At 43.7% G+C, this 15,322-nt stretch overlaps 1 protein-coding gene across 1 annotated transcript in view; it reads left to right on the top strand.

Moving 5' to 3' along the window:
• The first annotated feature begins 12,939 nt into the window (after positions 1 to 12,939).
• CHSY3 (chondroitin sulfate synthase 3) overlaps positions 12,940 to 15,322 on the top strand; it is a 142,933-nt gene continuing 140,550 nt past the window's right edge. The window contains exon 1 of the mRNA XM_013130551.3: positions 12,940 to 13,642. Coding sequence (XP_012986005.2) covers positions 12,940 to 13,642 — 703 coding nt within the window. The remainder of the gene's footprint in view (positions 13,643 to 15,322) is intronic.

Raw genomic sequence — 15,322 nt, 5'->3', positions numbered from 1 at the left:
GCCCCCCCCCCCCCCCCCCACTTAATTGGAAAGGAAGTTGTTCTCCCTATGTTGGATGCATCAGCTGGTGTTTAAGCATACAGCAGCACACAGAGCACTCCAGTGTGAAGAGGCTTTCAAATATAACTCTAAAACCAGAAAGGCTGAATCACTAAGAGTGATGATACAACTTTTCCCCTGCCACGGGATTGAAAGAATAAAGCTAAATAAATGAAAGAGAATGGCAAATCTTAAATCTTCAATAGAATCTATAATTTCCTGTCTGACATTGCGAAAGACAGATAAGGAATCCTCTGCCTTCCCTCTGCTCAGGAAATTGCACTTTGGGGAAAAAAAAAAACAAAACAGTATGAGAAGGCTTGAGGTAAGTACCTTATGTCAGAATAGTGAGGTCAACCTCTAGAAAATGCTCTTCTCCAGCAGGTAAACCGTTCAGCTTTATGTTGTTTGGAGAATGCTATTCTCATAACAGTGGCAGAGATCTTGATATATACTCAGTTGAGCAAAGGAGAAAAAAACTTATAAGCCATACTTACTGATTTTGATACAGGGGTAACCAATGTACAGGGAGGTAATACAGAGAAATTGTACAAGGGGGTTAAAGGAATTCCTTTGCTTAAACAAAAGTATTGTCTGTCCTAAGTACGTGCCATTGCCATCTTGCCAAGGCATTGATTACTGCTGGAGGGGGAGAAGCAGATGCTAGTTCTACTGACAAGGGACAAAAGCAGATGATTTGTTCTACTGGTAAGCTGGGGAGAGGTAGACTGGGCACTGACCAAATCTTAAGGCCATGACAAAAGCACAGGTGTTTGGTCCTACTGATAAGTGGCAGGAGAAGCAGACTGGGCGCTGACCAAACCCTAAGGCCATGTCTGAAGGTTAAAAGGTGTAAAGTTTAAGAAGAGGAAGACTCATTTACTTCATCTTGAAGACCCCTACCCACAAGAGGAAGACTCATTTACTTCATTCTGAGACCCCTGCCCATGACCAGAAGGAGCACTGCGCAGGTGCAAAGGACCTTCCGGCTCATTATAGTACGAAGCGGGGATAGATACTAAATATGTATAGGCGGACTGAGCAACCTCATGTCTATGTATACCTTAAGAGAATAAATATAAAGGGAGAACAACCCTGAGGTGTGCATGCTTTGGAGGAGCTATCCCCATGCACCTCAGCGCTGAATAAAAACATACCTTCTTTACAACTTTAACTAGTTGTGGAGTCTATCCGCGCATCAATTTCAATATCAATTGTTTTAGGACATTAATCACTTTTCTTACTCTGGCAGAAATTTAAGGCTACAAATGACAGAGCATGGTTTATTCGATGTGATTTTAGATTGTACCAGCTGCTGAATAGCTAAAATCTGTTTAAAATATTGTTGAAAGAAAAAAGTTATTAACTCTATCCTTGAAATTTCTAGTGGTGACTTGCTGAATGAAAGAAGCCAGAAATAAGATTAGTGATACAGACACAGCAAAGGCAAAGGAATCTTGATCCCTTGCGTTCTTATTTACTATTAATAGTGAAATAAAGACAAATACAGCTAATAGACTTGAACCACTAACTTTCATACAGAAATATCTTTAGGTGATTTTATGCATACATATATATATATATATATATATATTATTAGTGTTTACTGTCTGTGTCCCAGGGAAAGGCAGGAAAGAGTTGTCTCCCCTCCTCAAATATTTTCCTGTTGTACTGCACAGCTATGCCTTCAGGTGTGCCTCTAGCCTTACAAGTTTACTTTGGTTGGTTGTTGGCTTCCCTCTCTTCCTCCCCTCTCCTTCTCTGCCTCTTTGCTTTTTAAAACATTTGATGGCTTTGACAGCTATCGCAGTCAGTCTTAACAGTCCCCTCAAAACAAATGGTACATTCTCTTTGGCAGGACTCTATGGGGCTATTCCCTTTGGGTGGCCAGATAATACCCCTACGAATCACTTCTGAAGTGCCCAGGTCCTGGCCATTTGGAAAGAACTTTACATAAGAGAAGCGATGGAACAGATTATTTAAGGAATGATTTTTAGGTCACTGGTGTGTTCATGAAGGGGAATCAGCAATTTATCCTTCTTGCCCGAGAGGAACTTTCCTGCCTTTGTTCACAGAGCACGAAGCAGATCTTCACAGCCTCCTTCTGCCATGGCTGCTACATATGCAATAGCTGCTTGGAGGCACGGGATACCACGTAGCAGTTAAAGTTGTGTGGGTTGTGAGTGTTTTTTAATAATAGTTTAGTGTGGTAATTAGTTAATCATCTCAGCCAAAGGCTGCAGTTTTGCTTAGGATCAAACAGAAGGATTAGGAACTATTTGAATTTTCTAGTTTACACGAAAAGTCAGGAGGCTTACAGCAAAAAAAACCTAGAAAGTATACTTACCACCTGCTTTGTAGACTGTGAACGCTGTCTGTTTCACCTAAAATAACACACCAGCATTCTGTCTGAAGCAGAGCAGTTCAGATTTGTTTACTCCGAGCCAAGATAATGTCCCAGTCAGAACTGCACAGAGAGCAATTGAAGTGCTATTTAATGCTATTTAGCTGGAGCACTGAAAGCTCTGTCACCAAATGGGGCAGAGCAAAGCCAAATGTTATAATGGGACAGGATACCCAGGAAAACAGTTGGCTTCCTTAGTAGAAATGAAATGAAAATTCATCAGGATCAGCCTACTGTCATCCAACTTGCCACCTTCCAGCCTGGATGAAGTGGTTCCGTGTGCAACAGACGCCTGACTAGACTGCCTTTGAAATCCAAAGCGTTTTTGCTTTAACCTGGGTTTTGCATTGCCATGGTTCTTAGAAACAGCTGTAGTCAATACAATCCAAAATAACTTAGACACGCAGGCTTATTTTATCATCAGAGGAATTTATTCATGTTTGTCTTGAAATTTTAATATTTGCCCATGTGGAAATATCTCTTGAAAACTGTGGCATGAGACTGTAGATCTGTAAATTGTCTACAGTCTCCCCAAGGCCACAAGTTAAATTAATGAACTGTTCTGAGGCCCAATATTCTCTACAGTTTGTTACACAATGGTTGATATTTATCAGTGGTGTAAAATGGGATTTCCCAATAAGCAAACATTTGTGTTACAAAGTTTGCATAAAATACAAGTAGCTACACAAGCTAAACAAATTTGCCAGACTTCACACTTGACGCCATTGCTCTAAGACTGTTATCTGCTAAATGCATATGAACCACAAACTGTGAACTTCATATTTTCTCTATTCAGTCTAGCCACTTCCTCATAAGTGTAAAGATTTATTCAATTGATAAACTATAGTTTGAGCTATGTTTAAAAGTGTTAGGCTTAAGAAAACTATGAACTTTCTCATTAAAAAGAGGTTACAATGGGCATAATTTCAAACACATAATTTCCATAATCTTGACAAGTTAATACCCATATCAGTTATTTGGAACTGGTACTTCTAAATGTAAACTAGAATATTTACTTTGTAGCACCTCTGACATTTTCAAATTACATAGCCATTATAAAGCAAAATTTTGTGGCATCTTCTTAATATTATGCACAAAATGAACCCTCTACAATTTTTCCTTTGAGATCTCTAGCAGCTAATGTCCTAGTTCCATTAGGATTGCTCTTATGCTGAATTTTGGCCACCATGTGCTAGGTATCTGAGTAGCCAAAATACACCACAAATTACTTATTAATCAAATGAATGGGTGGAAAGGAAATATGGGATGATTTTTTTTTCTGTAACTGTTTGGTTCTCTGCAGCCACATGCATGTTTCAAACATTACCAATCCAACCTCTTAGTCATAGTATAAGTAAACGATGGTAAAAATCGTGATGTATTTTGTATGATGTAAATTTAAAATACGGCAACTGTTTCCTTGTAGAATTTTGCTGAACTGCTTTCATGATTGATATTTCATGCACATACTTTTTACTGGCACAAATGTAGAATCATAGAATAGATTGGGTTGGAAGGGACCTTCAAAAGTCATCTAGTCCAAACCCTCTGCAATGACCAGGGAACACCTTGAACTAGATCAGGTTGCCCAGCACCACATCCTTCCTGGCCTTGAATGTCTTCAGGAATGGTGCATCTACCACTTCTCTGGGCAACATATTCCAGTATTTTGTCACATCATATCTTTTAAATAAAAAAAAAATTCTTCAGATTGCTTTGATTTTTTCATCTTGAATGCAATTATATAATGCTAAAACACAAGCTAACTTTTCCCTTATAAACTCCTTATGCTTCTTAGAATGGTTGGCTGGTTGTTCATTCCCCTCAAAATTCTAGATCCCCTGGTTAAAGACACTTTATGGAATTGGTTAATATTTTTGTAAAAGATACAATTCTTTTAGGCAAACTTCTGCTATCAAGAGCAGAATTGCTCTTTGCACAATTTATTCTGCATGTAAAAGATACTGGTGTCGAAACTGTAAAAGAATTTTCAGCAAATAATTCAGAAAGCAAGTAGGGAAGAAACTTCTTCTGAAATATTTTCTAATAAAATAGAAGAAAATAATGTAATAATAACTTGGTCCTGAATATATTGTGTGATGGTTTGAATTACGATGAAACGCTGCCAGAAACCATCAGACTGCAACGCCAGCATTGTTCACAAGGTGGCATAGTTACTCTTCATATTGTGCACGTATGTTTTTCCTCACCGGCCAGTGAAGTAGTTAACATCTAATCAGCCTCCCACTGTAGCTGTAAAGGAGCCTACCTGTATTCAAATGGAGACAGCATGAGGAAGGTCTTAAGCATAAGCAAGTCTTCAGGCCCAGACGAAGGTTTGCTGAAATCAATAAGTGGCTTTCCAGTGTCTTTGACAGGTATTGAATAGTTTATCCACAGTGTGTTTAAACTCTCTACCAGGCTTTCTATTCCTGTCTGTGATTAACTACAGCAGACAATATATTAAACTTTTTGGGAAAAATAAGCTCATAATGGTTAGCTTTTATGTGGCTTTTTAGAAATCTTAGTATGATTACTAATAAACTCAGCTAGTAATAAGAACTAGAAGCTGAATTGATCATAACATCCATAATCCTACCAAATTCAATGAGACTGCTTCTAAGTAAACTCAAAACACTTAAATACTGCAGAAGTGTTTTCCTTTGCTCCCATGCATGACCTTTGCTTTTGCTTTATTAAACTGCCTTTATCTTAACCCACAAGGGTTTTTTTCCATCTTATTTTCTCCCCTGATCCTGCAGAGAAGAGGGGTGATAGAGCAGCCTGTGGGCATCTGGTGTCCAGCCAAGGTAAACCCACCACAGTCCTTTTTGGTACCCAGTGTGAGGCATGAAACAATGACAGTTCTGTATTAAGCATGCTATAGTTACAGTGGTTATTAAGTGGCAAGCTTCTGAGCAGGTCATGGTGATTTTTTTCTGCATTGTTTATCTCTTTATTTTGCTGAGCTTGGAAATGTTAATACAAATGATGACAATATGCTTTGCCCTGGCATTGATGGCATTACTCTGCTGGGACAGAGTTCTTGTAAAGAAGATGAGAAAATACATGTCCCTCTCCTTACCTGAGACTGATGTGGGTGGTTTTATTCTGCAAGGTCCTGAGGTCCTTGTTCACCCTTACGCGAGGTTTTTAATACTACTAATTAATACTATTTGCATATTATGGAATTTGTGGAATGTGGTCTTGTCCTGGTATAAGGGAAGACAACTTCTGAGAAAGGCAATAGTGAAATCTGCCCTGAGGCAGCTGGTGCCTGGATGTCATGGTGTGGGGAAAGATTTCTAGAAATCTTCTTTCCTAGAAACCTGCTAGGAAAGTATCACCTCCTATGTATAACCTGGGACTTTACACTTGAACAGGCAAGCAACCCTTGCAAACCAATGTGCTACCTGATTAAAGAGTTCCTTGCCTAACACAATAAAAACCAAAATCTTATAGGGCTGTAGTGAGGCCTGACCTATGTCTGTTGAGCTATAGTTCAGAACTCTTAGATGACTTGGGTTGAGGCAGGGACACAAACTAGACCTGAAGATACCACGGCTGAGAAAGGGACCCAAACAACAACTGCAGTAACTGCACTGTTACTGAAAAGGAAGCAGTGGGCAAGGATAACAATAGGTCTGTATCTTTGATAGAAGAAGAAGAAGAGCAAAGGCTTGATCAAGAAGCCAGTCTTTAAACGAAGACATTGGAGGAAGGAGTGAGAAAATTCACACAGGAAACTATCTGGTCCCTGACTGCATCAGAACTTTGAGACATGCAGAAAGATTAGAGATACCAGCCAGGTGAACAGATTGTTGCCTGGCTGCTCCAATACTGTGGTAAGAGGGCCAACAGTCAACAGTGGGAAGGCATTGAAACCCAATAGCTGGTATTCCTTGCTGGAAACCAGGGAATTGAGAGAATAATCGGAGAAGAGGCTCTTCTCAAGCATGAGAGCAAGATATCAATTCAAGGAAGATCTTGTGAATTCCCTAGGAAAGTGGAAAAGTGGACTACCGGAGATGAAGGCATCCAGTACCTGAAAGAACTAGCAGTTCTGGAAGTCATCTGCAATGATCTAGATGATGATGAGGTCTTCAGAAATCCAGAGGATGTCAGGTGCTTATGGACTTTGTGGAGGAAAGAGATTCAAAGTGCTCCAGTGTCATACTCTAACAGCTTGGCAGTGATGTATTGCCTAAATATGGGTACACCAATTGTGCAGAAAGTGTCTTCTTGACTCCAAAACTTTGAAGAAAAAATCTGTACCTCCTCATTCCTATAGGCCAGTGCTTTGCCTGCCAGGGACATTCCAAGAAATCAGTCCTCTCCTGCCCAGTCAGGGAAAGGGAGACTCAGACAAATACTACATTGTGCACTCTTGTTTTTTCCTGCATGACCAGGGGCAGGACATGAGGAAGTGGGATGGTGAACCCACCAGCTAACAAGAAGGAAACCCCTAATAGTGGGGTCTGGAGAATACATATTTCAGGTTATAGTCTGTGCTATGGTAGATGTTAAAAGGAAACATTCCATCTACATATCACACAACCAGCACTATGTGGAGTAAGCAGGTATCATTGATCACACAATGAGCTCTACTGGAGAAACACAGCTGCCCAGGAGTCTTGGACGAGATCATGAACTAGCCAGAAAGCAGAGATGCTGGAGGTGGCCCAAGAAGCACCATTTATAATGAGTTATCAGAAGGTGAAAGGTGTTATGCTTTGTTTATTGATAGATCTTGTCATGTGGTAGGAAATCATTAGAAGTGGAAAGCTGCTGTGTGAAGCCTAGCTTATCATGCGTATTGTTTCAATTTGGCTTTAATACAAAATTGAAATTACTGGAGTATAGAGTTCAATGTATATGTTCACATATGAATGGGTTTGGTAATAGCTGATGTTTCAAACTCATCTTGAATCTAAAATTCAAGTTACTGCTGGATTTTCAGAACTGCATATAATTCTGGAAGATACAAAGGTTTTGCTTTCAGTAATGCCTGTTGCACTTCACTGATCTTGTCTGGAGCAGGACTTGGTACAAGAGCTTTGGAAATGGCTCTGCAGCCAGCAGTGAAGGAACAAGATGCTGCAGTTGAATTCCTGCTCCAGCAGCTGTCAGTGTTCTGCCAGGAAATAGCGGTAAAACCGTAAGTGTGTGGATGGGATTGAATATAAACAAGGAGCTGATCTGTCTTGAAAGAAAGGGCTATATTCATCCAAGATCTGGCTGTGTCCAGTGCCCAGTAAGATAAACAGAAAAGGCTGTAATCAGCTTCAGGTGGATGGATGTGGTGGTTAATAGACTGAACCTATAATTACTTTCCAAAATCAAACTGTTTCTAGAAATACAAATGGCTGCAGAGTGAGATGTTGCAATAATGCAGGCAGCACGTAACAATACCAGGTTCAGGATAAACATCCTGAAGTTTTAGAACATAAGAATAAAAATAAAGACAATAAAACTATTTCTTAGTTAATATTTCATTAGTGCATATGATTGCCAGATGTATCAATGAATAAGTTTGCTTATAAAAATGTTGGAGGATAGTTGGCAGCTACAACTACTATTTTGTAAGTGATGTGTATATGCCTGCACAATAATATTGAATGCCCAAGGGGAATTCCAAGCTTAATGTTTTCAAAAATTTGTTCTACAAGACAATTGAAATTTCTTCTGCTTTTGCAGATGGCTGTACTGGCTCTGCCAAGAGCCATTTTGTGGCGTGGGCACATTACAGTCTATCGCTTAGAGACAAGTGCTATAAATTTTCTGTAACCTTAAACACCTCAAAGGAAGCTTCCTGGTGATATTTTAAAGAATGAAAGAGCAGTGAAAAGTTTTGTTTTGGCTTCAAAGACTGATGCCCTAGTGAAAAACTTTCAGACCTAATTAGTGATACTAGCCGCTCCAGTCCTTTTAATAATGAATACTTCAGTCTTGAGTTTCTTTCATGCATCAAACAGATCCATTTGTCACCATTTTTTTAGGCTTTTTTGTTGTGTTTTGAAAATGGCATTTGTCATCCTTATGTTTCCTTAACTTCCTAACAGAGCTCAAGTTAATTGTAATGGCTGCTACAACATAAATTGAAGCCACCCTTGCTTCTTGAATTCATACAATATGTTACCAACAGCATCTTAAAAAGAACACAAAGTAAGTATCCGAAATTGTTTTCCATGTCTGAAATTAAGTAAACTTGTCATTAATGCCTCAAAATTTAAACAACCTCCTTACTTATATGTTAAAATTGATTCTGGTCTGCCTTTGGGGAATACTACACTATATGACTTCCATATCAACACACATACAAATAAAACTTATATGGAGAGCTGAGACACTCATCACACTGACAATCCAAAGTAAATGGTCTCTTAGCTGGAATGGCAATGAGCTGTTTTATCAACAAATACTGTATATGTGTCTATATTTATGTATGTATTTAATCTTACGATACCATAAACCTCTCTGTGGAGCAAAACTTAGCATAATTAAGTGTCAGGAGTTCTAGCTGAATTAACAGCTCTAATACAACTGTAGCAACTAATTTCTCCTCACAATTGTGCTTTGGTTTTCTTTTACAGCTAACATATTGCATGTTTTAGTGGCTGGTTACAAATGCAGAAGAGAAATTCTGCTGTTTTAAACAGACCTATTTATGTAGGATACCTGGAGCTCAAGCAGAATTCAGTTCAATGAGCTCCTTACTGATGGTAGAATTGAATCAGGTGCTTTCTCTTCCCTCTTCAGCTCCAATCTGCTCCTGCGCTATGCCTGTTTCAGCTAATCAACCTACACTGTTAATGTGTCATTTCTTGAGATGACTGACACAGGACATGGGACCAGCAGGATAAAAGACTGTGTCCAAGGACAGTTTCAAAACTTAACCTTCAGCCTCACTTAATGTGCATCTAGCTTTAGTCAGAGCTTTCCAATTATGGCTGCTGCAAAGAGATTGTGTGAAATCTTGTTATAGACACCCTTTACATGATAGGAACAATCTGTAAACTGCAACTCAAATGCCTGCATCATATTCAGACATCTCAAGCAAGCCAGTAGACAGAAAACATCCAAGAATGCACTTGAGATTTATCTCCTTTTATTTTCTGTCCAGGTTGAATTTGAAGCCTAGTGGTAATTCCTAGCAATCTATCACTGGTGGCTTTGGTCCTCCACCTGAGAAGAAAAAGTAGTAAGACTACTACTAAGGCAAAAGATAAAAAGTTTTGGAAAAAACAGCTGTGTTCATCTTTGACACTGCAGATGTCTCAATAACCGTTCAGCCTGGGCCTTTGTGCCTGCTGAAGACAAAATGAATGGGTTCTGTGTGGCCAGAATGACTTTCAAAAAGTAGTGAAAGTGGGAAGTTGATATTCATTTGAGCTCTGGCTTCTGCTGCTATCATTGTGTAACATAGATTGGCCCCTTTTTCTAGGGTTAAAACCCCCTATTATTTTAGTTTGAAAGCACTACTAAGAGCAAGGATACCCCTATGTTTCTGCAGGTCTTTCATCAAAGGACGTGTGTAAAATCTGTTGAGAGGATGTAATACTACAGGGATGAAATGTGAGATTGCATTTTCCACTTTTTTTTTACAGGAGAAAAAAATAAATATTGAGACTACCCTGAGGTTATAATTAAAAACACGTGGTACAGTGATCAGAAGCAGATTTTCTAGTTTCCAATAAATTTTCTATTACAAAATTATCTTTCAAGTTTTCAAAGCTATCACCTGTCCCTGGTCTCTCCCATGCAAACACATTCAATGTGACATTGGTGTAATATTTTTATCCAATACTTTATAACATGTAACAAGCCATGTAGATGTGAACTCACAATACCCAGCTTAGCAAGTTATTCTATCAAGTATATATTTCAACTGGAAAGGCAAAACAGAATTTTAATTGGGAAAGCATTCATCATCCTTTACTGAACACAGGTGCAGGACTGGTAGTATTGACCACTAGATGCCACCGTTGCTCATATAAAAGTGCTCTTGTCTGTATTTTGGTCTGTCCATAAACCCCACAAAATTTCAACAGATTTCCCTACAGTGTATCAGAATTCTGGTATAGCATTGAACTAAGAAAATACACAGTCGTAACACTTCTGCTCTAAATATCCTTATACCCAATTCTGTTACAAACTATTTTGATAATAAACAACACCTTAACGTCAATTTTCTTCTTGGAAGTATGTAAAGGGCTTTATAGTCACCTCTCACAGGTCCTCCATTCTTCTTGTGACAAAAACAAGCACTATCAGGCCTGAGCAGCAGACACAGCCAGCGGTGACTGGAGACATTTCAGTGTGTGCATAAGCAATTGGAAGTAGCTTAGAGTTACACATTGTACCTCTGCAACCCCATAGCAGTAAGTCATCTGAAAATTTAGGAGACTGTGATGATGAGGTTGTGCAGGTCTAAAGGAGTCTTTACTACTGGAGGTTGTAATGTGCATGTCTCATTGTGACCCGTAAGCCCCGAACTGTTTGCAAGGAGTGGGGCAGGGAGAGCTGGAGATTGATAGTTATTTTAAAGTGGAAGACTCATGGAAAGCTGAGACACTCATAATATACTAATAACCCCTAATGCTGTGGTAAAGGCTTTCTGAAGGACAGCCCTCCCACTTAGCTTGTTGCCTGTTACTAGCTTGGTGAAAGCAGACACAGGATCTGCCACACTGTTGCTCTCAGAACATCTTGGGTGGCATTTATCTACCAGGACAGGCTGGACTAAATACATATGTGCGTCTGACACCTAGTGCCTTGATGCTTGGCATTACAAATGCTGAAGCCTGAATGCATGTAGAGAGGAAATTAATGATGGGCTGCTTTGGCAAGGGTGCTCAGCCCTGGGGAAGCTAGAGGGTATGTTTCCTGAAGCTGATGCTTGCGCATGTTAAAACTACAAAGAGCACACTGCATGTGGCAGAGGCACAAGGAAAAAACAAAAGTTACTTCAATAAGTGACTTCTTCATAGGTAAAGACTATGCAGAATATATTTTATTTCTTTGTTAGGTAGGCAAAATACTTTGTGTTTTTGGAAAAAGGCTTGAAATTCTTCTCTCAGTATTCACTTACTTTCATTAGCACCATACAATACCAGCTTCTATACTACTCCTCTCACCTTGACATATGTGTGACAATTGGTAGTCACAAGAAGTGCTAGACAATCCCACAGACTTAGCTACAAAACCAGTTGGTTTTGCTGACAAATAACTAAACATACACTACTGGATCTTCAGCAACTTGGATGTATTTCAGTGAAATGACAAATGGGTGTCAGGAAGAATTTGGGGCTTTTGTGGGAGATGAACATCTTGCATAATTAAATTAGGGATGCAAATAAGTATGGAGGATATGAGGTAGATCTTAAATTTTGGAAATAAAGCTGTTCCTATGGGCAGAAGCCTGGAAGTTTGATTCCTGCTGTCAGTCATCCTGGGCTGTGGACAATGCAGTCATCCTGACGTCAGCAAGATGAGGCAATCGTCCAGCATCTTGGAGTTTGTAATGATGATGATTGTGACAACGACGACAATAATAATAACAACAACGATAATGATAGTAATGATGATAATAATGAGGATGATAACAACAATATCATCCTCAGGCTGTGAGAATCCATGCCACAGGAAAAGGCATGGTCAGGAAGAGCTGTAAGTTGCCTGGAAAGTTGTCAACTCTTCGAGCCGGACAGCAGAGGGTAGAGCAGGGGCCGAGCAGGCGGCTTCCCTCCTCCTGAAACTACATCCCCGGTCTGCCTTTACCTGACCACCCTGACCTGCTGAGAAACCAAGGCAGGACTGTCCTACCTAGTGTTCTGTGGCCGCCCACGGGCGATGTGAAGCTGCGGCCGCAGACGCGTTCCTCGCTTCGTGAAGTTCCCAATGGGATCAGGGCGCAGGGGTGCGCTCCCGGATCTGAGCGGCGCTGCTGGGCACACCGTCCCCTCACGGACCAGCGGGCGCCCGGCCGCGATCGATGGAGGGGGCGCCGGAGGCCGCCGAGAACGGGGTGGTTGGCGAGGCCGTGGCGCGGGGGAATCTCGATCAGCTCCTAAAAAAATCGTTTCCTTCCGGAGCGACGGCGGCGGCCGCCACTTCCCCGGCGCAGCTCGGTTGCCGGCGGCTGTGCCCTCCGGGGTGAGGCGCTCGGCAGCCGCGGAGGAAGCCAGCGGAGCAGAGAAAGAGAACCCGTGGCAGCCGCTGCCGTGTGGAGGAGGCTGAGCGGTGGGAGGGGCGGGGAGGGACCAGCCACCGCGGTGACAAGGTATCAGCGGAGCGGAGGGGCCGCCGCTAGAGCTCAGGCGTCCTCGCCGCCGCCTTCCCTTCCGCAGAAGTTTGACTCGGGCGCCGCGCAGCCGCCCGGGCCGCCGAGGCGGGGCAGGGAACAGCGCCGGGAGCCGCCGCGCCCGGGGCCGCCGCGGGACGGGGTCGCCTCCAGCGGGAGGCAGCGGCTCTCCGGGAACCGCCCCGTCCGCGCCATGGCAGCGCGGTCCCGGAGACCCTGGCTGAGCGTGGTGCTGGGGCTGGTGCTGGGCTTCACCGCCGCCTCCTGGCTCATCGCCCCCAAAGTGGCCGAGCTGACCGAGAAGAAGAGGCGCGCCTCCAGCCTCTGCTCTTACTACGGCCGCTCGGCGGGGCCAGGGGCGGTCGGGGGCGCGGCTGTCGGGCAGCAGGCGCCACCGGAGGCAGCGGCTGTGCAGGGCGGCACGAGTTTCAGGAGCCCCTGGGAGCTGCAGCTGGCGGCGGACGGAGCGGTCTCCAGCCCCGCCGCTGGCGGGGAAGGAGAGCCGGAGGAGGAGGAGGAAGGCGGCGAGAAGCGGGGCAGCCGGCCCGGCGGCAGCCACAACGGGAGCGGGGACTGGGGGGGCTCCCCTGGCTGTGCCAAGCCCCGCAACTTCCTCTACGTGGGGGTCATGACGGCCCAGAAATACTTGGGCAGCCGGGCAGTGGCCGCGCAGCGGACGTGGGCGCGCTCCGTGCCGGGGCGCGTGGAGTTCTTCTCCAGCCAGGGCTCCGCCGCGCCCCCCGAGCTGCCCCAGCTGCCCGTCGTTGCCCTGCCTGGAGTGGACGACTCCTACCCGCCGCAGAAGAAATCCTTCATGATGATCAAGTACATGCACGATCACTATCTGGACAAGTACGAGTGGTTCATGCGGGCGGACGACGACGTCTACATTAAAGGTGACCGGGGCGCGCCCCGCCGGTGGGCGGGAGGGAGCCAGAGGCCTGGGTGCCCGCAGGGTTCGACGGAGGGTGTGGACAGTCGTTCGCTCCCGGTGTCGAAGGACGACACGCAAGGGATACCTCGACTCACCGCTGCCCCGGCGCCTTTTGCTTCCAGCTCCCATGCGGCGGAGAGAGCCTTGTAGTGCCGTCCAGGAGCTGAGGTCCTAGTGGGAACCCCGAGGTGCCCTCGCGGGGCCGGGCGCGTTGTAGAGAGGAGCCAGCGGGCTGTACCGCGGCGGGCACAGTGAGCGGTCCCGATGTGGGCGCTGAGTCCCGCGGCTGCGGCCTCCGCGCTGGCTACCGGAGCGGCCCCTCCAGGTGCGGTGCTGCCGGGGCCGGAGGACAGGGTCTGGCACGCCCCGGCGGTGCTGGGCATGGACAGGGAGCTGCGGGAGATGGCGGCCCTGCGCCCCTCCGCGGTCGGCAGTCCCGCCTCACACCGCCGTCCGGGCGCGTCCCGCTCCGGCAGGGCAGCCCCCTCCATGGTTCGGTTCGCTGCTGCTTGGAAATGATGTTTTCAGCACTGTTTAAGGTTCGCCACGGCATCACTGGCACTGAGCAAACTGTGAACGCTACATGTAAAGCTGCTGTTCCCCTTTGAAGCTTGTGGCACTAACCCTGTTGTTTGAAGCTTGTGGCACTAACCTAAGCACTAGCCCTGTTTCCGCGCGAGTTTTAATAGCACCGTTAGGATGCCCCATGTTCCACAACCAGCCTGCTTTTGGTTTATGCTTGCTGCTGCTGTTGCTAGTGCAGTGTCCTGCTCTAGGAGGGAATGAAGCTAAAGCTGTAAGCACAAGCCTAGGCTGTGAACGTGCTTACGTTGTTGAAAGCACTGTTGAAAGTTAACCTGAGGCAGCTGTATAGTTCCGTACATGTAACTTAATTGTGTTTTGGTTGTTTAGTGGGCTGTTTGCTTGTTAGCTGTCATTAATCTGTGAAATATTTGCACATGTATATATGTGTAAATACTCAGTTGCAGACATAAAAGTTGTCAGTGGTTTCTTTCGTCTCATTTCGAATTTGTAATGATCTGTCTTTAATTGGTTCCAATGTTCCAAGTTAAACCTATCTGGAAACTTTTACTTCCAAGTAAATCTGAAATCACATTTTCTTAAATAGGTAAGGGGTTTTCAGGAAAGGTGTATAGACATTGTAGCACTGGGAATACATTGGAAAGAGCTTGTTCCGACAGTTACTCTGTAATCAAACACATTTATCAAACAATTTAGATTTGCTCTGGTCTTTTAAAAAATTAATCCTATTAAAATAATAACTGTCACTTTCCCTTCCCTCCCCTTCCTCCCAGCCTGGAACTATACTGGCAAGTTGTCCTACTTTAGAGGGTGAGGGAGAGTTCTAAAATAGCGAGGGAGTGCTTTCCATCGGTAGTGGTTGAACAGAACACTGTTTACTAACAAAATTAAGGGTTGATCGTTTTCTGGCCTTTGACTGATTGAAAATGTCACTGTAATGTTAATTCATTAAAAAAATCTGTTAAAGGTAAACTTGTCCAGGATATTTTCTGTTAGGTGCAGGTTACTGCTTTGAAACCCATTCCCTGTAATAGTCCCAGGTGCCTGTTACATTTCTAAAAAAAAGCTTGAGGCAGACGAAAAGAGTCGGCAGACTAAG

The sequence above is a fragment of the Melopsittacus undulatus genome, chromosome Z, assembly GCF_012275295.1.
Source record: "Melopsittacus undulatus isolate bMelUnd1 chromosome Z, bMelUnd1.mat.Z, whole genome shotgun sequence".
Classification (NCBI taxonomy): domain Eukaryota; kingdom Metazoa; phylum Chordata; class Aves; order Psittaciformes; family Psittaculidae; genus Melopsittacus; species Melopsittacus undulatus.
Note: the sequence above shows the minus strand (reverse complement) of the source record. Positions and strands in the feature narration are given on the sequence as shown.